The following is a 25857-nucleotide window of genomic DNA, read 5'->3' as shown; positions in this document are numbered from 1 at the left end:
AAAACTAAACCCTGGGTGGCTAAACTCCAACATTAAAATGTATATTAGAGCTAAAGAAAAGGCCTTCAAAAAATACAAGACTGAGGGGTCATTGGCAGCATTTAAGCACTACAAAGAGTGTAATAAGAAATGTAAAGATGAAATCAGGGCGGCTAAAATAGAACACGAGAGACATATAGCGGAGGAGAGCAAAAAGAACCCCAAGAAGTTCTTTAAGTATATAAACAGTAAGAAAGCCAGGCCAGAGCACATTGGCCCCATAAAAGATGATAAAGGAAAAATGGCCACTGAGGACAGAGAAAAGGCGGAAGTGTTAAATAATTTCTTTTCTTCAGTCTTCACAAAGGAATCGGGGGGCTACACGAAACCCGCTTGTAAGGCCGAACTAAATAATACACCTCAGGAAGTGCCGCCATGGCTAACAGAGGATAGACTTAGAGCTAAACTAGAGAAACTTAACATAAATAAATCCCCGGGACCGGATGGCTTGCACCCGAGGGTTCTTAATGAGCTCAGCCAGGTGATTGCCAGACCATTATTCTTGATCTTTAAGGATAGTTTACAGACGGGTATGGTGCCAGCTGATTGGAAAAAAGCCAACGTGGTACCAATATTTAAAAAGGGGCCGAGATATATCCCGGGTAACTATAGGCCGGTCAGCCTAACATCAGTAGTCTGCAAAATTTTGGAGGGGATGATAAGGGACCACATACAAGACTTTAGTAATGAAAATGGTATTATAAGTAGAAATCAGCATGGATTCATGAAAAATCGTTCGTGCCAAACCAATCTGTTAACCTTCTACGATGAAGTGAGCTGCCACCTAGATAATGGTAAGCCTGTGGATGTGGTGTATCTGGACTTCGCAAAGGCCTTTGACACCGTTCCTCACAAACGCTTACTGTACAAACTAAGGAAGGTAGGTATGGATCATAAGGTGAGTACCTGGATAGAGACCTGGCTCCAGGGGAGAGTCCAGAGGGTGGTGATTAATGGGGAGTACTCGGATTGGGCGGGTGTGGAAAGTGGGGTCCCCCAGGGTTCTGTCCTGGGACCAATCCTGTTTAATTTATTCATAAATGATCTAGAGGAGGGGATATCTAGTACAATCTCAGTATTTGCAGATGATACTAAATTAGGCATGCCAATATCTTCTATGCAGGATGTGGAAATCTTGCAAGCAGACCTGAACAAAATAACGGGGTGGGCAACCACATGGCAGATGAGGTTTAATGTAGAAAAATGTAAAGTAATGCACTTGGGTGCCAGAAACCAGAAAGCAAGCTATTCACTAGGGGGTGAACCTCTGGGTGAGTCTAGGATGGAAAAGGACTTGGGGGTACTGGTAGACAACAGGCTTGGCAGTGGCATGCAATGCCAAGCCGCCGCAAGCAAAGCCAACAGAATACTGGGATGTATAAAAAGGGGGATTCACTCCAGAAATAAAGAGATTATTCTCCCGCTCTACAAGACTCTGGTCCGGCCACATCTGGAGTATGCTGTCCAGTTCTGGGCACCGGTCCGCAGGAAGGATGTGCTGGAACTGGAGAAAGTCCAGAGGAGGGCAACAAAAATAATTAGGGGAATGGAGGACATCGGCTATGAGGAAAGACTACAAGCACTGAACCTATTCTCTCTGGAGAAGAGACGATTGAGGGGGGATATGATATCAATGTACAAATACTGTACTGGCGACCCTAGCATAAGGAACAAACTATTCAGAGAAAGGGAATACAATAAGACACGTGGCCACTCACTAAAACTTGAGGAAAGGCGGTTTAACCTTAAAGTGCGTAAGGGGTTCTTCACTGTAAGAGCGGTAAGGATGTGGAATTCTCTTCCACAAGCAGTCGTATCAGCGGGGAGCATAGATAGTTTCAAAAAACTATTAGATGTACACCTTAAAGACCACAACATACAGGGGTACACAATGTACGGTTAAAAGCAAACACACACGCATCATGGGTTGAACTGGATGGACTTGTGTCTTTTTTCAACCTCACTAACTATGTAACTATGTAACTATGTAACTATGAACTAAAGCCCAAGGTATGAGTGGGACCTTTTAACAGCTGCAAATTAGTTGTGTTTCCTGTAGGGTAAAGCCACAATCTCTCATATGTAGGCCTTCCTGGAAGGGTGAAATGAGAAAATGCCAGCTCCCTTGCCAGAAAAACGGAATTTTTGTAAAATCTTACCTGTAAAATTCCTTTCTCTGAGTCCTCCGACAGTCGCCGCCTCTTCATATTCGTCACATATGGGTATTAGACTTTGCTCCGAAGGAGTAGCAAGGCAACAGAATATGTTAACATTAAAGCTTTTAACATATCCCACCCTCACGGGGTGGTCCCCTCAGTCAATACCCTCCTACTTCCTGCAACCATATCTCAGTTTCAGTGGAATAGCAGTAGAGTATACAACCAAAACCCCAAAAGAGGGGCGGGGGCGGCGACTGTCGGAGGACTCAGAGAAAGGAATTTTACAGGTAAGATTTTACAAAAATTCCGTTTTCTCTTACGTCCTCCGACAGTCGCCGCCTCTTCATATTCGTCACATATGGGGACGTCCCAAAGCAGTGCAAACATGAGGGGTGGGAAACGCATCCGCGCCGAAAGGCAACGCAGTCTCCGCATCAAAGAAAGGAACCTTACCAAAGGAAGGAAACCAGCTGGGCTACAGGAAAAACAAGTGCTCAACAGGAGCAACAACCCAGGAAAAGACAAATAACCAGGGGATAAAAAACTTATCCCAACAGCCAGAGGTCCCCAACAAGGGACCCTAGGGAATTGCCGCACTAAGAACCTTGCGGCCAAAGGAAGCATCCGCCGATGCCTGAACATCTACTTTGTAGAATTTTGTGAAAGTGTGCACGGTCGACCAGGTCGCCGCCTTACACACCTGGGCTACAGAAGCCCCATGACGACAGGCCCAAGACGTACTCAGAGATCTAGTAGAGTGCGCCTTCACAGGCACAGGGGGAACCTTCCCCTGCAAAGCATAGGCCTGTTCAATGGTCTGCCTGATCCATTTGGCGATGGTAGAGGCCGACGCCGCCATGCCCTTCCGAGGACCCTCTGGAAGAACAAACAAGGAATCCGTCTTTCGAAAAGACTCAGTCGATTTAAGGTAAACCCTTATCGCCCGAACAACATCCAAAGAATGTAATCTCACCTCCTTTGGATGTTTAGGCTTCGCGCACAGCGAAGGCAAGACAATATCCTCATTAAGATGGAATTCCGAAACTCGCTTCGGAAGAAAAGAAGGATTAGGTCGCAAGACCACCTTATCCAAATGAACAACCAGATACGGAGACTTGCAGGACAAAGCCGCCAGCTCCGACACTCTGCGAGCCGAAGTGATCGCAACCAAAAAGGCGACCTTTTTGGACAACAGACAACGAGATCTCCCTGATCTGTTCAAAAGGAGCACGTTGTAACACAGATAGAACGAGATTCAAGTCCCAAGGGGGCAGAGGATCCCTCCTAGGAGGAACCAGATGCCGCACTCCCTGAACAAAAGTGCCAACCAAGGAGTTGGAAGCCACGGGACGTTGAAACAGAACGGCCAGCGCAGACACCTGACCCTTTATCGTAGCCAGCGGCAAACGCTGATCGACACCCATTTGAAGGAAGGACAGCACTCGGGAAACTGAGTACGTGCGGGGTGAAAACCCCCTGGACTCACACCAGGCAAAATAGGCCTTCCAAGTACGGTAATAAACCTTCCCCGAGGAAGACTTCCTCGTGTTGATCAAGGTATGAACGACCTCTGGGGAGAGACCCTTCTCCTTCAGGACCTCGGTCTCAACAGCCAGGCCGTCAAAGCCAGCGACTGTAAAGCAGGATGGTATATCGGCCCTTGAGACAGGAGAACGTCTCGAAGAGGCAGACGCCACGGGGCGTTGACCGCCAGATTCACGAGGTCTGCGTACCAGGACCGGCAAGGCCAGTCCGGTGCCACAAGAATCACCGTGCTGCGTTCCGAGTGTAACCTGCGAAGGAACCTGGACAGCAACTGAATCGGTGGAAACGCGTACATCAGCTTGTACTGATGCCACGGGGCCACTAACGCGTCCGACGCGTCTGCCAGAGGGTCGCGCGTCCTTGCCACGAACCTTCTCACCTTGTTGTTGAGACGAGACGCGAACAGGTCCACATCTGGAAGACCCCACTTCGCGCACAACATCTGGAAGACAGCCGGGTGGAGAGACCATTCCCCCTGATCCAGGGTCTGGCGACTCAGATAGTCCGCCTGCCAGTTCTCCACCCCTGGAATGTGAACCGCCGTTATCGCCGGGACATGAGTCTCGGCCCAAGACAGAATGTCGGCCACTTCTCGAGCCGCTCGGGCACTCCTGGTGCCCCCTTGGTGGTTGATGTAGGCCACCGCCGTGGCATTGTCCGTCTGCACCCGAACCGGGCAGCCCTGCAGCCGGTCCGTCCAGCGATGAAGACAGAGATTTATCGCACGCAATTCCAGAATGTTGATCGGAAGGGAGGACTCCCCCTCCGACCAAGTCCCCTGGGCGGACAGAACGCCCAGAACACCACCCCAGCCCGACAGGCTGGCATCCGTAGTGATTACCGTCCACGAGATAGGACGAAACGACTTGCCTCCGGACACCATCGGGGACTGGAGCCACCACAGAAGGTCTCTTCTGGTGCGATGACTCAACGAGATTTGAAGATCCAGAGATTGAGGTCGCCCGTCCCACATGGACAGGATCTCCGCTTGGAGACCCCGCGTGTGAAACTGGGCGAAGGGAATCGCCTCGAAGGCCGAGACCACCAATCCCAGACATCTCATGCACGTCCGCAGAGACGAGTGCGGAACGTCCCTGAGGGACCTGACTTCCTCCTGAAGAGTTCTGAGTTTGTCTTCCGGCAGGAAGACCTTCGCCTGCACCGAGTCCAGAATCATTCCCAGGTAGGGAAGACGAACCGACGGACTCAGTGTCGACTTTGGAAAATTTATCGTCCAACCAAACTCCTGCAGAGTTTGCATCGTGACAGACAGGTCCTTCTCCAGACCCTGGCTGGTCGCAGACCGAACCAGAATGTCGTCCAGATACCCCAGGACAGAAATGCCCTGGGCCCTCAATAATGCCAGAACCGGTGCAAGCACCTTGGTGAAGACCCGAGGAGCCGAGGCGAGACCAAAAGGCAATGCCACGAACTGGTAGTGATCCTCCGCAATGGCGAATCGAAGGTACCTCTGGTGACCCTCGAAAATGGGGATGTGAAGATACGCATCCTTCAAATCGATGGAGGCCATGAATTCCCCCGGAACCAGGGCAGCCACCACCGACCGCAGGGATTCCATGCGGAACTTGCGAACCCGCACAGAGCGGTTCAGAGCCTTCAAGTCCAGAATTGGACGAACCTTGCCCTCCTTTTTGGGCACGGTGAACAGATTGGAATAAAACCCCCGAAATCTGTCCCGATGAGGCACTGGAACCACCACTCCCTGAGCCCTCAGGTCCCGCACCGCCAGGTGCAGGTCCCGTAAACGCTCCGGAGACAGTTGAAGATTTGAGGGAAAAAATCTGCTCTCCGGCCGAGAGAGAAACTCGATCTTGTAACCAGATCGAACGATCTCCTGAACCCATCTGTCCTGCACGCGGGCCAACCAGGGCTGAAGAAAACCGAGCAAGCGTCCCCCCACCCCAAAACTGGGTGAGGGCGCCCCTTCAGGTCGCACTGTTATGGGCTGCGGATCCGGATTGACCGGACTTCTGTTTTCCAGACCAGGGCTTCTTCTGAGAGCCTTGACCTTTGAACGGTTTGCCCTTGTAGTGCGACCGAAAGGCACGAAAGGACCCCTGAGGGGGCCGAAAATTAGCATGCTTCTTCCCAGAAGCCCCCTTAGCCTTGGGGAAATGGGGCAAGAGAGTGCTCTTACCTCCGGTGATCCCCTTAATCAACACATCCAAGGACTCCCCAAAAAGGCGAGACCCATCATAAGGCAGATTGGCTAAGGTCTTACGTGAAGATTGGTCCACCGACCAACATTTCAACCAAACCAGGCGGCGAGACAACACCGCCACGCTGTGCACACATGCAGCCAACGGGACTAGGTCCAAGTCCGCATCACACAGATACATGACACCCTGGTGGATTTGATCCACCATATCCAGGGTCGCCGGCGAGGCCGAATCGGCCACTAGGACGCGCCGAAGCATCTGCGTCCAACTTGCGACAGCCTGGGCCGCCATGAGAGAGGCAAACAGAGCCTTAAGCATAGAACCCGTAACAGAATAAGTATGACGGGCAAGAGACTCCAATCTCCTATCCGTGGCATCACGGAACACAGGGGAATCCTCTGCAGGAATCGCAGTGGATTTGTTTAAAACCGCAATTGCGTGATCCACTGGGGGTGGCACACACCACCTTTCATCAGTGGAAGGCGAGAAAGGATAACGCAGCTTGAACCTACTTGGTACAGCAAAAGGTTTGCGTAGATTGCGCCATTGTTCCTTAACAGTGCGCTGAAAATCATCATTGCAGGGAAAAACCTGCGGCGTCCTGCGTTTCCTCTGCGTCCCATAAGCCGCCAAGGCAGCGGGGGGACACACTTCATCCTGCAAACGCAGCGTTTGTTTTATGGAAGCAATCAATTCATCCATGATTGCAAGCTCTTCAGGCGAGCCAGGGGGAGAATTATCAACCCCTTCAACTTCAGCCTCCACCTCGGACCCCACTAGATCCAGGGAGGAGCGGGACCCCGATAAGGAGGCCCCCGCCATAACAGCCCCATCACCTTCACCCTCAGAATCAGAGGAAAGAGAAACTCTGGGTCTTTTAGTAGATTGAGCAGCCACCAGCATCTGCACCTGAGCAGCAAAGCCAGCCACAATAGTGGCTAAATCCCCCCCCTGGGGGGGAAACAGCGGTCCCCTGGCTTTCCACCAAGGCGGTAGGAAATTTGCCCTCCTGAGAATCCATTGCCCCAATTACAAATGCCGGATAATAAAGGGTTAACTGCCCCTTTAACAAGCGCGGCGAGCGCAGCCCACCGCACCACACACAAGCACAATGAGACCCCCACAGGGACAATAAAACTGACACAGGCAATGGATAAGAAGGATATAACCTGAGGAGACCCTCGCCGCTGCTGCTGCCTCGATCGGTGTATCCTGGAGAAGAGGAAGTGATGCGGCCAGGGCGCTCTATTAAAGCCTATGGGAGGCTACAAGAAAATGGCCGCCATGCATGTAGAACATGCGGCCGGAGCGAGTGTAGGCAAAATGGCGCCGTTTGGCGCCGAAACCGCCGCTCCACAGTACAGTAATGCATACATGTTATCCATGTATAAAAAAACATGTTAGATCGCCGCAGCGATCGCTGTACAGTGCCCAAACATGCCACAAAACATGCCCCACAGCACACAGCTTCTCACACTGACAAGGCTGACACACACAGTGTCACACAGCTCCCCCCCCCCTTGCAGCCCACAGCATGCAGCCGAGTGATAGGGAGACAAACAGTGAGAACAGAGGCAGGTTACACAGTCCCAGACTGACACCCCCCCAGACAGACAGGTCCCCACATAGATACACTTACCTCACAATGGCGTGGGGGACCCGCACAGGCGAACAAGCCGCTGCACATGAGGCAGGGAGAGTCGCATACAAGACGCACAGAATGGGGGTTAAGAAACCGCACAGCGTCCAGTGAGGTAGCCACCTCACCAATCATCCCTGCACCGAACAGGGATAGGGCGTTCACTGTGCCAGGAGCGTTACCTGGCTGAACGCTCGATGGCAGGCTGGGAAGCCACTGACCCACGACCTGCGACCAGGGGGATCAGCCCGAGACCCAGCCCCCATGATCCTCTTCATCCGAAGAACTAACTAATGCTGACAAAAAAGAACAGCTAAGTAAAGGTAGAGAGAAAACTCAAACAAAAAATCAAAAAAGAAGAAAGAGTCTGGGGCACAAAGCCCCAGCACAGAGAGAGCCAGCCACTCCTGACAAGCTAGACATTGAAACTGAGATATGGTTGCAGGAAGTAGGAGGGTATTGACTGAGGGGACCACCCCTTGAGGGTGGGATATGTTAAAAGCTTTAATGTTAACATATTATGTTGCCTAGCTACTCCTTCGGAGCAAAGTCTAATACCCATATGTGACAAATATGAAGAGGCGGCGACTGTCGGAGGACGTAAGAGAAAAAGTGCTCCTATAGAGCATTTTTGCACAGGAGTTTAGGAGCTCCTAGGAAAGTTTAGAAGCATTTAGTGTTTTTTTGTTTCTACCAGAAAACTCTAAAAAAACGCAAACCTGAAGGTTTTTTTTTTTCTGCCTCTAAATGTCCTAATGGGCATGGACTTATAGGACAACATTGAGTTGCTTTTACAGGCAAAACACCTGAAGAAGAATCGTTTAAGCCAGTGTGCATGGACCCTAAAGTTGGACCTTGGATAAGTAGCTAAAAATGCAGTGGAAATACATATATATTAACTGGTTAACATTTGTAATTTTGGCCCACTTTTCTTGTGATAAGCACATCTTTGCCAGAAAGAAAGATCATTCTGCTAACTGCAGATTTGGCATTACTCTTTACTGGGTCAGCTTCAAGCTCACTAGACAGGGGTGATTGCTTATCCAATAAGAAGGCTGGGGGCAGAGAGTCAACAAGAGAAGCTACATTTCTGAACCAGCAGGTTAAATTGGTTAATCAAGAACTGAGTGCGTGACCTGCCTTGCTGTGCATTGTGGGAAATGTGTAAAATCACAAGATTGGCTGCGCAAAATTACAAATCCTTTGACATATAGAACAAGAAACATATATGCAGGGTATTTCAAGATTGTCTTTAGCGTCCTGGTTGCAGTTTTGCTTTAAAATTGAAACAACCAAAACAAATCGATGTTTTCCATGTGCTTAGATTTGTACTAATTTCTTACCAATATTTCTAACCCACATATTCTCTAGAATATTGAACATCATCAGATTCCTGGCTAGGCCTCACTTATTTCGACAGGTTTCAAAGCATTATCATGGACTATAATAATGGAAATAGCTGAAAATTATATATGCAGAACATTTTTGTTTTAAAGCCCTTTATCACAAAACCTTGATGTGAACAAGCCCTAACAAAAACAAAAATGCACTCTGTCAATGCTAAACAGCAAAAAGTTTAGAACCACAAGAAACATAAATAAGCCCTGATATTGTTGTCATATCTGCAGGAACAATTTGTTTCTTTACATTTAAAGAACTCTCTATGCATACTCTCATAAAAACAGAGATTTCTCCTTACTTCCTGTCCCAGTAACAATTTTGTGAATAGGATAGGAAATTAGAAGTAACTGCCCAACAGAGAGCAATAATACTGACACGTACTTTAGAAGAAAATGAAAATTGCTCAGCAACTAGATTCCCAGTAATTGTGAACCCATACTTTGAGTGTAGATACAAGATCATACCTCTGACTGTTCCTATAAATTCTTCTAAACGCACTAATAGGTCTGCATCTCGTTCAAAGTCATAGAAGTGATGTTCCACCCAGTGTCGACAAACATTTAGAACTCTGAAAGCAAACAGAATTTTCTGTGTAAATAGTATAACCTGATAAATTGTCCTTTGAAAACTGGATATATACAATAATACAATGCTGCAAAAGTTCACAGAACAAAAGTTCAGTCACATACTGGGGTATTATACAAGAGAGAGAAAAAAAAAATAATATATACAGTGGGTACGGAAAGTATTCAGACCCCCTTAAATTTTTCACTCTTTGTTATATTGCAGCCATTTTCTAAAATCATTTAGGTTCATTCTTCTTCCTCATGAATGTACACATAGCACCCCATACTGACAGAAAAACACAGAATTGTTGACATTGTTGCAGATTTAGTAAAAAAGAAAAACTGAAATATCACATGGTCCAAGGTATTCAGACCCTTTGCTGTGACACTCATATATTTAACTCAGGTGCTTTCCATTTCTTCTGATCATCCTTGAGATGGTTCTACACCTTCATTTGAGTCCAGCTGTGTTTGATTATACTGATTGGACTTGATTAGGAAAGCCACACACCTGTCTATATAAGACCTTCCAGATCACAATGCATGTCAGAGCAAATGAGAATCATGAGGTCAAAGGAACGGCCTGAAGAGCTCAGAGACAGAATTGTGGCAAGGCACAGATCTGCCCAAGGTTACAAAAAGATTTCTGCTGCACTTAAGGTTCCTAAGAGCACAGTGGCCTCCATAATCCTCAAATGGAAGACGTTTGGGACGACCAGAACCCTTCCTAGAGCTGGCCGTCCAGCCAAACTGAGCTATCGGGGGAGAAGAGCCTTGGTGAGAGAGGTAAAGAAGAACCCAAAGATCACTGTGACTGAGCTCCAGAGATGCAGTCAGGAGATGGGAGAAAGTTGTAGAAAGTCAACCATCACTGCAGCCCTCCACCAGTCGGGGCTTTATGGCAGAGTGGCCCGACGGAAGCCTCTCCTCAGTGTAAGACACATGAAAGCCCGCATGGAGTTTGCTAAAAAACACCTGAAGGACTCCAAGATGGTGAGAAATAAACTGTGCAAACAGAACCGCCTCAAAGGTGGATACCATCAGGCCCAGCACCCACATTCAAGTCCGGAGGGAGGACCACCTGTGGGACAGCAACAGATAAATAGCAGAATGCAACTTCTGGAGTTTGTCCGGAGGAAGAAACATTCTGGCTAGAGCTGAGTCTAGAGTCAGACCCAGGTAATCCAATTTACTGGACAGGACTTCTGGCAGTTCAGCAGCCAACCAAATTCCTTTAGGTCTGGATAGTGATCTCCATGTCATCCATCAATGCAAAGGAGGACTCTGCTCGTAGGAGGAGGTCATCCAAGTAGACCAGCACAACAATCCCCCGCAGACTTAGCAACACAGAGACTGAGGTGAACACCTTTGTGAAGACCCAAGAAGTGGAGGCGGGACCAAAGGGTAATGCCAGCAACTGATAGTGCTCCTCTCCCACAGCAAAGCGGAGGAAACGCTGGTGTCGGGCACATATTGGAATGTGCAGTTAGCATCTTTGATGTCAATAGAGGCTAAGAAATCCCCCTGATGTAGGGATTCCACCACAGGACAAATGGACTTCATTCTGAATTTCTGTACTCGCCCAAAACAGTTCAGGACCTTGAGGTCCAAAATGGGATGAACCTTGTCCTCCTTTTTTGGGTCTTTAAAACAGGTTTGAGTAAAAACCTTGAAACTGTTCCGATACCGGGACAATCACACCCCTGAAGCAACAGGCCCTGTACCACTGTGAGCAAAACTATCTTGTAAACAGACAGAATTACTATGTGAACCCATTTGTCTTTCACCAAGGAGGTCGATGGGCCAGGAAACCAGTGAAGACTTCCCTCTGCCCCAGGCACACCTTCATGCTGAAGGGACCTTGTCCACAGGTCTAAAGAAACTCACTCTCGGCTTGCTGGACAAGGGCCGCTTGGAAATTCCCAAGGAGGAATGGAGAGGTTTGGAACCCTTATCAGTAGCCCCTGATGGACGAAAAAACGTTGTAAGCTGAGAAAGAAGTACCGCATCTACGACAAGGCTCCTTCCCCTTCCCAGGCTACAGAAAAAAAAACTCTTCCGTCTGGGAGACTCTTATTAATGTCATCCAGGATAGCCCCAAACAGACGATTGCCTTGAAAGGGAAAATCAGTTAGAGCTTTTTTGGAGGTTTGGTCCGCAGACCAACACTTAAGCCACAACACATGCCTAAGCACAACTGCCCAAACAGAGAGCTTAGAAATCAAGGGAGTCGGATCCAGAGAGGCATCACAGACATATTGCAGCCCCTGGATCAACTGGTCCCCCAACTCAACAAAGGCAGGGGGAATCTGCTCATCCTCCGGACCATTGCACAAAAGTTTAGCTTACTTAGAGTTTGCGACACCAGTGTAATGGCCAGGACCGGCCGTAATGCCGAACCAGCAATAGTAAACATGTTGCGGGCCACAGACTCCACTTTTCTGTCAGCCGGATCTTTAAAAGCCAAGAATTCCTCTACCAGAATAATGGTTGCCTTATTCAACCTGGAAACAGGAGGGTCCACCACCGGTGGGACAGTCCACTTCTTCAGAAGTGACTCTTCAAAAGGGTACCGCACCGCAAAATGCTTAGGAACCACAAAGGGGTGTTTTGAGCGCTCCCAATCTTTGTAGACAAACTTGTCAAAACAGGAGGGAAAAGGAAACACTTCTCATCAAGATATAGAGATCCTACAGTATGACCTGAACAAAATAACAGAGTGGGCAACTATGTGGCAAATGAGATTAGGTATAGAGAAATGTAAGGTATTGCACTTGGGGGCAAAAAACAAACGCAAATTATGCTCTAGGGGGGGAACCTCTGGGGGAATCCAGGATGGAGAAGGATTTGGGGGTTCTAGTAGAAGACAGACTAAGCAATAGCATGCAATGCCAAGCTGCAGCTGTCAAAGCAGAATATTAGCATGCATAGGAATGGGGATATATTCCAGAGATATAATCCTACCACTTTATAAAACCCTGGTCTGGCCACACCTGGAGTATTCTGTCCAGTTCTGGTCACCAATCCTCAGAAGGGATGTGCTGGAACTGGAGAGAGTCCAAAGAAGGGCAACTAAACTAATTAGGGGATTGGAGGACCTTAATTACAAGGAGCGATTACAAACGTTTATTTTATTCTCCTTGGAGAAGAGACGCCTGAGAGGGGACATGATATCGTTTTACAAATACCTCAACGGTGATCCCAGCATATGAAAAAAAATGATTTAGTCTCAAGGAGTGCAAGAGGACACATGGCCACACAATGAGATTAGAGGAGAGGCAGTTTAACCTTAAGCTGCGTAAGGGGTTCTTCACTTTAAGAGCGGTAGCATGTGAAACTCTCTTCCACAATTGGTGGTAGCTGAGGGAAGTATGGCTACTTTTAAAAGACTCTTGGACGTGCATCTGAAAGATCACATCATTGAGGGTTATGGGAAATGATCGAGCCACTGACTCACACACACCTGTGCAGGTTGAACTGGATGGACTGTGGTCTTTATTCAACCTCAACTAGTATGTATGTAAACACATACACACATAAATATACACACTGGCATGCATATATACAAACACAAAACTTGCATACATACAATCTATTTTATATACCTGGCTAACCTTTCTGCTGCATGCAAGACAAGTTTACATCCTAGAGGCTGGGAGGCCGAGTAGGTTGAGACTTGGGAGGTGTTACAGCCTCCCCTCTGTCCTTTAAACTGTTAATGCTGGCTGGGGGCAAGTTGTAGAGACTGCTGGGGAAGATGGTGATGGGTGTTGAGGGCTGCAGCACATTTACCATCGGCTAGAACAGTTTCTCCCGTATCGGATGTCATAGATTGCCACCCCACCCACCCCCATCCCAGGTTGAAGGATCCTTCCTGACATTTTGTGCCTAACTTTGCAACAATAGCAGTTTTACTTGCTGATCTCACTTTAAGGAGCAAGTCCACCATTGTGAATTTGAAATAAGAAGAGAGAGAGCTTTTCAAAAGACAAAGGCTCTCCCACATATTCTCCTTAGCATAAAAATTATACCACTTTGCTTTACGTCAATGCTCTTCTGGTGTACTCTTGTTGTTTTGCATTCTTCACTGTTGATATATGCAACAATTCCTTGACCCTACCTGATTTATACATTCATATGCTATGAGTATTTTTACTGTTCCACTTGTTACATCTGTTTTTCAAGCGGCTGCTTCTGCAAAACTTTGTTAAATTCTCTCTTTAAAACCTCAATAAAAACTATTTGAAATTAAATGTGATAATTGCTATAAACTCCCCCTTACTGTTACTGGTCGGGTAAACCTGATTAAAATGATCTGGGCACCTCAGTTACTCTATATTCTTCATAATTCTCCGGTCTGGATCCCTCGGTGCTGGTTTGATAAAATGGACTCCCAGTTTAGAGCCCTTATCTGGAAAAAGGGAACGGCACGCTTGAAGCTTGAGATCCTACAATAGCCCAAGGACAGGGGTCGGATGGCTGTCCCTCACTCACAGACCTATCTTTTCGCAGCTCAGGTCAGCTTCAGCACTTCACGGGTTGGGATCTCCCCGATCCCTCCCTGGGCCTGCTGTTGCAACCTGATACAGGTTACACCTCCTTCTCCCATATGGAGATGGGTTTCCCCAGAGTCCCCTCTCACTGCCCTACCTCTCAGCTTCTCACCAAGATTTGGAGGATGGTTAAACAGAGACTGGGCCTCTCGGGATATTTTGCTTTTACCCCTTTGTGGAATAATCGCTTTTATGCTGAATAGGCCAGACCTGTTAGCTTCTCTGCCTGGACGCGGGCTGGAGTCAAATACCTTTCCCGGCTGTGTGTCCAGGCAGAGGTCAAGACCTTTGCACAGCTAATCATGGAGTTCCTGCAACTTGGGAACTGGAGATACCAATATATGGGACTACTTCATGCATTTTGCAGCAAGAGCCGACATACTCCCCTACAGCGAGTTGAGTCCGCCTTCTTGGAATCTATTTTTATGGATAGGGAAAAAAAGGGGCATTATTTCTAGGATATATACTACACTGCTATCTTATCTGCAAGACTCGACCCTGCTTCCTTGCCGGGAAAAGTGGGAACGCGATGTTGGTCCCATTGATGGAGATCGGCGGGAACAGGTACTGGAGGCGGGCCCTTTGGCGTCTGTCTCTGCTAGTCACAAACTGTCCCATCTATTTTTGTTAGACCGTACCTATAGAAATCTGACCCAGCTACACTCCTGGGGCCAGCGAGACATGCCCATTTGTCCCAAGTGTCAAATACACCCAGGTGATTTCATTCACATGCTCTGGAAATGCCCTAAACTTGTGAGATACTGGAGCTCTGTGGTGTCTACTATTAATCAGGTTTTTCAGGTTCAACTTCGATTGGATCCGCGGACATGCTTACTGGGGAATCTGGATGAGGAGCTTTACCATCCACATATATATATATATATATATATATATATATATATATATATATATATATAGCCTTGATCAGATTATACCTAGCCTGTGGATCTCTCCCAGTCCCCCTACTGGCGCACAGTGGATCCAATCCGTGAACTCTATTCTTGTCTGAGAAAAACATACTTATTACCACAGAAAGTCACTTTCAAAATTTGAAAATATATGGGGGGTGATGGCTGGCTGCACCCGCAGTGGCCCCTCAACTTGTTCTTGATTGCTTGCTCCGGTAGAGGAGGTTGTTCTATAGTGGCTAGGAGAATGGCAGTATTGGTTGAAATGGTTAACAGTTTCCATGGTTATTTTCTATCTGTGCACTTTACTTTTGTCCCCATATGATGAATGGCAAATTTATCACTGAATATTTGCGGACTGTTTCTCCTTTCTTCTAAAATTGGACTGTCAAGTACAGTTTCTTAATATGTGCATATGTTATTTACAGGTGTGTTACTTTCCAATATTCATTATTTTTCTGTGAAATGTATTGTTATTGCCATTCTCAATAAAGCCTTTTCTGATTGAAAAAAAAAAAAAAAAGAAGACCAGAGCCACCGAGAAGGAACGAGGATGAACCCCAAGAGTCTCACACCATGCAAGGTAGGTCTTCCACATACGCTGGGAGATCCTCCTAGAAGTAGATTTCCTAGCTTTTACAGTGTAGGAATCACCGTCTCCTACAATCCTCAATCCTTCAGCACCTGGCGTTCAACAGCCAAGCGGTCAAAGCCAGGAACTGTAAAGCAGGATGGAACATCGGCCCTTGGGACAACAGATCCTACATGAGAGGAAGCTTCCAAGGAACGTCGACAACCAGCCACACCAGATCAGCGCACCAAGCAGACCGTGGCATTGTCTGATTGAATGTGCACTGGACAACCCTGAAGACGATCTGCTCAACGGTCCAGACACAGTCTGATCGCTCAGAGTTCCAAGACATTGATCGGTAGTCTAGACTCTTCCAGCGTCCAGGTCCCCAGAGCAGAATGCTTTCCAAGGACACCTCCTCAGCTGGATAGGCTGGTATCTGTGGTGACCACTGTCCAATATAAGGGGAGGAAGGATTCGCCCCGTCAAAGTGTCAGAGAATGAAGCCACCATATCAGGGACTCCTTCGTTCCCCGACTCAGCCAGATCGGATTGTCCAGAGACTGCGAAGTCTTGTCCCATTTTGTCAGAATCTCCCTTTGCTACTGTCCCTTTGCTTTGAACTGTGTAAAGGGAAGACACCATCAGGCCCAGCACCTGCATACAACTCAGGAGGGATGACTATCTGTTGGACAGCTGGAGGCGAATTGCAGCCTACAATTTCTGGGGTTGTCCAGAGGAAGGAGCACTCTGGCTAAGGCCGAGTCCAGAGTCAAGCCCAGATAGTCCAGCTTTGTGGACAGAACCAGGGCAGACTTCTGAAAATTCTCAATCCAGCTGAACTCTCGCAGAGTTCTTATTGTGATCTCCAGGTTTTTCACCAGAGCAGAAGGAGAATCTGTTCGCAGAAGGAGATTGTTCAAGTAGCCCAGTACCGCAATCCCCCTTTGTTAGCACCGGGGCTAACACTTTTGTGAAGACCCGAGGAGCTGAGGGGAGACCAAAGGGTAACATCACAAACGGATAATGCTCCTCTCCCACGGCAAAGTGGAGGAAGCGCTGGTGTGCAACACATATTGGAATGTGAAGATAAGCATTCTTGATGTCGATAGAGGCGAGGAAATCCCCCTGATGCAGGGATGGCACCACCATGCGAATGGACTCCATTCTGAACTTCTGCACCGCACAAAGCAGTTTAGTGCCTTGAGGTCCAGGATTGGACACGGTCCGGGGACAGGCGCAAGTTGAAAGGAAAAAACCTTGCCTGGGGACAAGAGCGAAACTCGATCTTGTAGCCAGACCAAATGACTTTGTGGACCCACTTGTCTTGCATCAGGGAAGTCCAAGGGTCCCACAACCAGCGACAATGTCCCCCCATCCCTGATACAGGTGAGGGCCCACCTTCATGCTGAAGCAACCTTGTCTGCAGGTCTGGAAAAGCCGGCTCTCGGCTTGCCAGACAAGGTTCATTTGGATCCTCCTGAGATTCCTTGCCCTTAGCAGCCTGCGGAAAAAAGGTACTGCTCCCCCCTGTGAGACCTTTTATGATGTCATCCAGGGTAGCTCCAAACAGGCAATCTCCTTTAAGGGAAGATCAGTACTTTTTAGAAGTCTGGAAGATCAGTATTTAAGCCAAAAGACACACCGAAGGCGCTCTGCCAAAACAGAGAGCCGAGCCACTAGGGGAGCCACATCCAAAAAAGCATCACAGATAAACTGCAGCCCCTGGACAAGCTGATCTGCCAGTTCAGCAAAGGCGGGGGGGGGGGGGGAGTTCTTTTCCCCCCAGTGTCTCGGTGTAAAAGCTTAGCCCACTCGGTCAGAGTTTGGGACACCAGGGCAATGGTGAATACCGGCCACAGTGCCAAACCAGCCAGAGTGTACATATTGCGGCCACAACCTCTGCCTTCCTGTCAGCCAGATCCTTAAAGGCTGGGGGACTCTTCAACCAGAATCATGGTTGCCTTGTTCAATCCGGTGCAACAGTCCACTTCTTAAGAAGGGACTCCTCATAGGGGTAACGCCTAGAAAAGCGTTTAGGGACCCCACAGGGACGCTTTGGTCTTCCCCACTCTTTAGTGGCAATTCTGTCAAAATAAGTAGGGAAAGGAAACACCTTTGCCACTCTGGATGGCTTGTGAGTGCTAAAGGGAACCTGTGCCTCCGTTGCAGCTGCATCCTTATCTTTAAGGTTTCACGCAGAAATAAAATCAGTGTTTCCACCAGCGCCTTTTCATGCACGGTTGCAGATGTGGAGGAATCAGCCTCCAGGTGCGTTTGCGCAGACCCAGCAGGGTGACCCACGTCTGCGGCGGCTGAATTAGATTCAGGATCTGATGAGACAAATGGGGCAGGGGAAGGCGGGGGGCGCTTTTTGCTAGCCAGTAGCCCGAAGACAAACTTCACCCGGGACACAAAGGACTCCAGGACCGTGGTTAGTGCATCTTTCCAAAAACACATGACTCACCAGACAGCAGCAGTCTGGGTCATTATATATATCATCTGAAGAGGGCCCTATCCTACATTTGAATTATTGGATATGGAAAGGTTGGGAGACAAGGATTTCGGGCACTAAATTTTCATAAAATTGCTTTTTATTAAACAAACATTTTAAAAACATCTAATGATACAAGCTGATACTGTCGACCGTTTCTGGTCTCATGTTCAATGTAGATTTCTTTCATCTGCTTGTATCATTAGATGTTTTTAAAATGTTTGTTTAATAAAAAGCAATTTTATGAAAATTTAGTGCCCGAAATCCTTGTCTCCCAACCTTTCCATATCCAGTGGTTAGTGCATCGATGGATGCTTAGGAACTGGAGGGCCCCACAGCCTCAAAGAGGGGAACCGGTGGGGAGAGGTTTTCCAAAGACTCCATGAGTCACCCCACAGAAAAAGTGTGAAACACTGCAAAGGACAACCTCTCACCACGCTGGCAGCACCACCCGGTCCACAGGCACAAGCACCAAATGATCCTCAGCAGGGAGAGAACTCCATCAGGCTCACCACCCAACAGAAACAGGCACTTGCAGCAACCAGGATAATCTGCACTCCACGCGTGGCAATCAGGAAGTGAAAGGATCCAGGAGTCAGCACCAGTGGATGATAAGGGACTCCCACCACCGAAATCGCCAGCAACAGGGCTCCACTGTCAAGGTCGCGGACATTTTCAATGACAAAAAAATGCAAAATGGCCACCGGACTACACAAACATGGCCGCCGTGTATAGAAACACACAGGCTAAAACTAAACGGCAGGCCCGCATGGCACCACGAGGCTTACCGGGACAAAGGAGGGAACCTAGGTCTCAAGAACAGACCCAGGCAGGAGCCCCCACCAGGTACAATCCCCCCTCCCCCGCACAGTCGATCTCCCGTTAGCCAGCGGCGCACCCTCCCTGGCTGGCCAGGAGGAACGCTGTGACTCAGGCTGAGACCCGGTCGTATGCGACCTCACAAGGCGTTTAACTCGCAGGTCAGCCCCTGTCCAGGGGTCTGCATGCACTTGCAGGCCAGACTAGGGTCTGGATCTAGATTATTCAGCTTGTCGCCCAGTCTGGCAGTTAATTGTAGATCTAATAGGAAAATCCAGGAGAAATTTTTTTTTTTTTTAAAAAGAAAAAATTGCCAGGACCAAAGATCCCAGCAAGGAACTAGGTCCTTACTCCTGACTAGGCAGAAAATAACTGAGTGTCTATAGCAGAGACAGGGAGTATACCCCCCTTGGACTGCCCATAGGCATAGCCAGATTTTTTTTTCTGCCTAGTGTCCTACTCCTGTAGGGGTCAGTATAACCCAACAGTTGTGAAGATCTGAAGCGGTGTCTGTCAATGAACGAAAGATAAAACTGGATTTTTGTAAGAACTTACCATAAAAATTATTTTCTCTGAAGTCCATTGAGAGACGCAGCAGCAATGCTTCTTTACTCCTGTAGATGGCGCATAACCCAAGGGTAGACTAGGCAGTGAAAAAATTCACTGACACACCTATAGGTGCTGTCCTTCAGGGCATAACCCCCCCACACACTGCTCTCAAATCAGTTTTGTAGCAAGCAGTGAAAGGAAGACATAAACCATCCCCATAATAGAGGGGCGGGTGCTGCGTCTGTCAATGGACTTCAGCGAAAAGGATTTTACGATAAGTTCTTACAAAAACCCAGTTTTCTCCATCATCCATTGACAGACGCAGCAGCAATGCTTCTTTACCCTTGGGATGTCCCAAAGCAGTAAAGGCATGTAAAAGCAACCAAAAAACAGTTAACGTATTTCCAAGGCTAAAAACGTAGCCAACTGGGTAAGAAAAAAGCTCAACCAGTAAAAGGAGCTCACCCATGAACAAAGTTTGACACCTTAAAGAAAAAAAGACAAGTCTCTACACAGCCTGCAAAACCTTGCGGCCAAAAGAGGCATCAGAAGATGCCCATAAATCAATCTCATAGAATTTTGTAATAGTATGCACAGACGACCAGATCGCCGCCTTACACACTTGAGCAACAGATGCCTGATGACAAAAAGCCCAAGAGGCGCTCTGCGCTCTAGTAGAATGCGCTCTCACAGGGAAAGGAGGAACCTGACCCTTCAATGAACAAGCCTGAACAACCGTCTGCCTAATCCATCTGGATATGGTCACTCAGTAAGGACAAAATGAGAATCTGAAGTCATAAAAGGCTTCATGGCCGACCGGTAAACCCTGATCACCCGAACCAGATCCAGAGAATGCAAAGCAATTTTCTTGGGAGGCTTAGGACAGCGTGAAGGCAAAACAATTTCTTCATTTAAATGGAAAAAAGACACCACCTTAGGAAGAAAGGACTGATTAGGTCAGAGAACCACTTTATTTCTATGAATGACCAAGTAAGGCGAATGACAGGAAATCACCGCCAATTCAGACACTCTGGAGGCAGAAGTAATGGCAACCAGAAAAGCAACCTTCTGAGATAACAAAGGCAGAGATATGTCCTAATATTCTCAAAAGGCGGCTTTTGAAGAACAGATAAACCAAATTCAGATCCCACGGAGGCAAAGGGGATCTTCTCGGTGGAGCCAGGTGATGCACCCCTTGAATAAAGGTACAGATTAAGGAATTAGTTGCCAACGGGCGTTGGAAGTAAACAGCGAAGGCGGACAATTGGTCCCTGCAACCACAAACAAGCCAGGGTGCAAGTTTTGCGATTCACACCAGGAAATATACATCTTCCAAGTACGATGATAAAATTTTCCTGGAAGTTGCTTTCCTAGCCCTCAGCAGGGTAGGGATCACAGACTCAGAGAGACCCCTGTCTCTCAACACCTGGCCTTCAACAGCCATGTCATTAAAGCCAGCGACCGTAAAGCAGGATGGATGATCAGCCCCAGAGACAGCAGGTCCTCCGTCAGAGGCAGCCGCCAGGGAGGCTTGACGACCATCTTTACCAGGTCTGTGTACCAAGAGTCTGGCGCCACCAGAATTACTGGCCCCTTTTCCACTGTCAATCTGCGGAGGAACCTCGACAACAGCTGTATCGGAGAAAAGGCATAAAGAAGCCGATACTGGCTCCAAGGAGCCACCAATGTGTCTGTGGCTTCGGCCAGAGGGTCTCGAGCCCTGGCCATGAACCTTCGTACCGTCTTGTTCAGACGAGACGCAAACAGGTCGACCTCCGGGTGCCCCACTGGACACACAGGAGATGAAACATCTCTGGATGCAGGGACCATTCCCCATGGTCCGGAACTTGACAACTCAGGTAATCCGCCTGCCAGTTCTCCACTCCTGGAATGTGAACTGCTGAAAGAGCCGAAACATGTTCCTCGGCCCAAGTCAGAATCTCGGCCACCTCCTGGGCCGACCGGGAACTCCGTGTGACCCCTTGGTGATTGATGTCGGCCACAGTCGTGGCATTGTCGGATTGAATCCGAACCGGGTAGCCTCCTCTTCTGGGGTCTCCAGCTAGCGATCTTGGCTCCTTCTCTTCACCCTATGCCCCCATAGCAAGCTTCCTGTATGGGCAGATAGTTCATTGTTCCTTCATGCAGTTCAAAAACTAACAGCACTCACCAGCACCCTTATAGTTCATTAAGAACTACAAGTTGTCTGGTGCGGTAGTTGACGGTACTTGTAGTTCATTCACTCACACAACTCTGTGAACAAATGACGCAGCCAAATGGACGGAGCCTCGCACGACCACACTGTTTTTGAATTGTGACAGCGGGTGCAGGGAGAGTCACAACAGGAAGTGGAAGGAAACCTCTCCAAAAGGAGGGAAATTCCTGGTTTTCACCAGAACTAACATCCAGACTGGAAGATTTCCCCTCTTTTCCTGTTCTAGGGATAATCCATGTTTGGGATTATCTTCCACTTTTGGTGATAATGGGGGCACACAGCAAAAAAACAGGTGTTAAAACCTCCACCCCCTCCAAAACATAAAAAAAAAAAAAAAAAAAAAGTTTTTCCTTTAGTTATACTTTAACAGCCAATCCGTTAAAGCCGGAGGATGAGAACCTGGATGTTGGACTGGCCCTTAGGACAGAACGTATGAATGATCAAGAAGGGCCCTTGGAGTAGGAGTATGTACAAGGATGTGCCAGGAGTATGAGTATGTTCAAGTACTACGTCCTTCTGGGCAAGTGTGAAAAGAATCATCTGAATGCTTCATCTCAATCCTGTGGAGCAGACAAGGGAGAGTCTGGAGAGGTAGAAATATCAGGTGGAACTGACCCCTCGGATTGGGAAAAAAAGCCCTAAAAATGCAAGTTGGCGAGTGAACCGACTCCCTGAAAGCTCTTTGCATGAGGCTAAACTCCACAAAAAATAAATAAATTATATATATATATTTTGTTACATGATTTATGTACTTTTGAATAAACACCAATCAGGAAGATCTGCACTCCAACCCATTTATTTTTTGGATTAATATACAGGGAGTGCAGAATTATTAGGCAAATGAGTATTTTTGAGGATTTATTATTGAACAACAACCATGTTCTCAATGAACCCAAAAAACTCATTAATATCAAAGCTGACTATTTTTGGAAGTAGTTTTTAGTTTGTTTTTAGTTTTAGCTATTTTAGGGGGGTATCTGTGTGTGCAGGTGACTATTACTGTGCTTAATCATTAGGCAACTTAACAAAAATCAAAGATACAGTATACCCATTTCAATTATTTATTTTTACCAGTGAAACCAATATAACATCTCAACATTCACAAATATATATTTCTGACATTCAAAAACAAAACAAAAACAAATCAGTGACCAATATAGCCACCTTTCTTTGCAAGGACACTCAAAAGCCTGCCATCCATGGATTCTGTCTGTGTTTTGATCTGTTCACCATCAACATTGCGTGCAGCAGCAACCACAGCCTCCCAGACACTGTTCAGAGAGGTGTACTGTTTTCCCTCCTTGTAAATCTCACATTTGATGATGGACCACAGGTTCTCAATGGGGTTCAGATCAGGTGAACAAGGAGGCCATGTCATTAGCTTTTCTTCTTTTATACCCTTTCTTGCCAGCCACGCTGTGGAGTACTTGGACCCGTGTGATGGAGCATTGTCCTGCATGAAAATCATGTTTTTCTTGAAGGATGCAGACTTCTTCCTGTACCACAGCTTGAAGAAGGTGTCTTCCAGAAACTGGCAGTAGGACTGGGAGTTGAGCTTGACTCCATCCTCAACCCGAAAAGGCCCCACAAGCTCATCTTTGATGATACCAGCCCAAACCAGTACTCCACCTCCACCTTGCTGGCGCCTGAGTCGGACTGGAGCTCTCTGCCCTTTACCAATCCAGCCACGGGCCCATCCATCTGGCCTATCAAGACTCACTCTCATTTCATCAGTCCATAAAACCTTTGAAAAATCAGTCTTCAGATATTTCTTGGCCCAGTCTTGACTTTTCAGCTTGTGTGTCTTGTTCAGTGGTGGTCGTCTTTCAGCCTTTCTTACCTTGGCCATGTCTCTGAGTATTGCACACCTTGTGCTTTTGGGCACTCCAGTGATGTTGCAGCTCTGAAATATGGCCAAACTGGTGGCAAGTGGCATCTTGGCAGCTGCACGCTCGACTTTTCTCAGTTCATGGGCTGTTATTTTGCGCCTTGGTTTTTCCACACGCTTTTTGCGACCCTGTTGACTATTTTGAATGAAATGCTTGATTGTTCGATGATCACGCTTCAGAAGCTTTGCAATTTTAAGAGTGCTGCATCCCTCTGCAAGATATCTCACTATTTTTGACTTTTCTGAGCCTGTCAAGTCCTTCTTTTGACCCATTTTGCCCAAGGAAAGGAAGTTGCCTAATAATTATGCAAACCTGATATAGGGTGTTGATGTCATTAGACCACACCCCTTCTCATTACAGAGATGCACATCACCTAATATGCTTAATTGGTAGTAGGCTTTCGAGCCTATACAGCTTGCAGTAAGACAACATGCATAAAGAGGATGATGCGGCCAAAATACTCATTTGCCTAATAATTCTGCACTCCCTGTATGTAGTAGTGTTCGGGAGCCCGCTGCATGTTTTGAAGCACAGATAACAAATGAATGCAAAACACGTGTGTTTTAGAATTTTTGTTTGGCAGTAAACAAAGAAAACGAAAACCATACCTTAGCTGTACAGGTTGTACATATTCTTTTCTAAATCTTTTTAACTCTGCACTAAGGGGTTGGTCTCCATTTTCCATGGCAATTCTGTCGGCTTCAGTTGGCTCAGGTTCTGGTATTTCAAATCTAAATACAAACACACATAACATGTTTAAAAAAAATTCAGGAGGGTTTATCAAAGTGTCTTTACTACACTTGTAAAACACTTAAACATTCCAGAGACCCAATATAGTTTTGACAAATCCAAATAAGACAAAGCTCACCAAGTAACAGAATTTTTATTTTAGAAACCTCAAATATTGCTAACTGTACTGAAGAATTGTAGGTATAGAGCTAGCTGCTTCAAGAACAAGTGCAAATGAAGGTCATTTTGTTGGCTCCACATACACTGAACAAAATTATAAAACACATGCAAAAAAACCAAGGAGAAACCAAGGAAAAAAAATGGGACTTTGAATGAGGACAGCTGGACTGTATAATGAATAAATGAATACATTTGTTAAAAAGAGTCACATATACAACCGATGAGGACACAGAGAATTAGCATACAAAAGATTGTAAAATTCACATTTATTAAAAGTAAATACAATTTCACATGGATCACACTAGGATCTCTAAAAGGTATAACAGATTTAATATGACATCATGCTCCCTGTAGGCTTACAGTCTTTACTTATATCAGACTTGAAATTACATACGAGTTATTTTAGGCTCGATGCGTTTCTTGGACCTCCGTCCATTCATCAGGAGCTTAAGTACAGGTTGTATATCTGAAACTGGTAATCTAAATTATAACAAAATATAAATGAGAGGGGGTTTAATTATAATATATTGAAAAAGGAGAAAAAAGAAAAAACTGGTAGTCTCGACCTGACTGCTGTTCGTCATCATAACGGACTTCAATGTACAGGGCAGATGGCAGACAGCGTGTATGGCTTTGTGTGGGTGAGCGATTTGCAGATGTCAGCATTGTGGATCGAATGGCCCATGTTGGCGTTGGGGTTATAGTATGGGCAGGCATATGTTATGGACAACAAACACAAGTGAATTTTTTTTATGGCATTTTGAATGCACAGTGATACCGTGACGAGATCCTGAGGCCCATTTTTGTGCGATTCATCCACGACCACCACCTCATGTTGCAGCATGATAATGCACAGCCCCATGTTGCAAGGATCTGTACACAATTCCTGGTAGCTGAAAACATCCCAGTTCTGGCATGGCCAGCATACTCACCCATTGAGCATGTTTGGGATGCTCTGGATTAGCTTATACGACAGCGTATTCCAGGTCCTTCCAATATCCAGCAACTTCGCACAGCCATTGAAGGGGAGTGGACCAACATTCCACATGCCACAATCAACAACCGGATCAACTCTATGCGAAGGAGATGTGTTGCAATGAGTGAGGCAAATGGTGATCACACCAGATGCTGACTGGTTTTCGGACCCCCCCCCCAATACAGTAAAATTGCGCATTGTAGAGTGGCCTTTACTGTGGCCAGCCTAAGGCACACCTGTGCAATATTCATGCTGACTAATCAGCATCTTGACATGCCACATCTGTGAGGTAGATGGATTATCTCGGCAAAGGATAAGTGCTCACTAAAACAGATTAAGGCCTCATGCACACTGGACGTTTTACAGCTGCTGTTTTTGGCGTCAGACATTTTTTTTCTACAGCCAATAAACACCCCAGCATGTTATCCTATGTGTCCATGCACAC

The 25857-nt window shown here is 47.0% G+C and overlaps 1 protein-coding gene across 1 annotated transcript in view; it reads right to left on the bottom strand.

The window, feature by feature from the left end:
* Positions 1-25857, bottom strand: part of SOS1 (SOS Ras/Rac guanine nucleotide exchange factor 1) — a 628878-nt gene that overhangs the window by 242408 nt on the left and 360613 nt on the right. The window contains exons 12-13 of the mRNA XM_082249445.1: positions 24136-24258; positions 9428-9531 (exon numbers count right to left, since the gene is read on the bottom strand). Coding sequence (XP_082105571.1) covers positions 9428-9531; positions 24136-24258 — 227 coding nt within the window. The remainder of the gene's footprint in view (positions 1-9427; positions 9532-24135; positions 24259-25857) is intronic.

The sequence above is a fragment of the Pelophylax lessonae genome, assembly GCF_965119305.1.
Source record: "Pelophylax lessonae genome assembly, chromosome: 3".
NCBI lineage: Eukaryota > Metazoa > Chordata > Amphibia > Anura > Ranidae > Pelophylax > Pelophylax lessonae.
The sequence above is the reverse complement of the archived record's forward strand: the minus strand, read 5'-3'. Positions and strand labels throughout refer to the sequence as shown.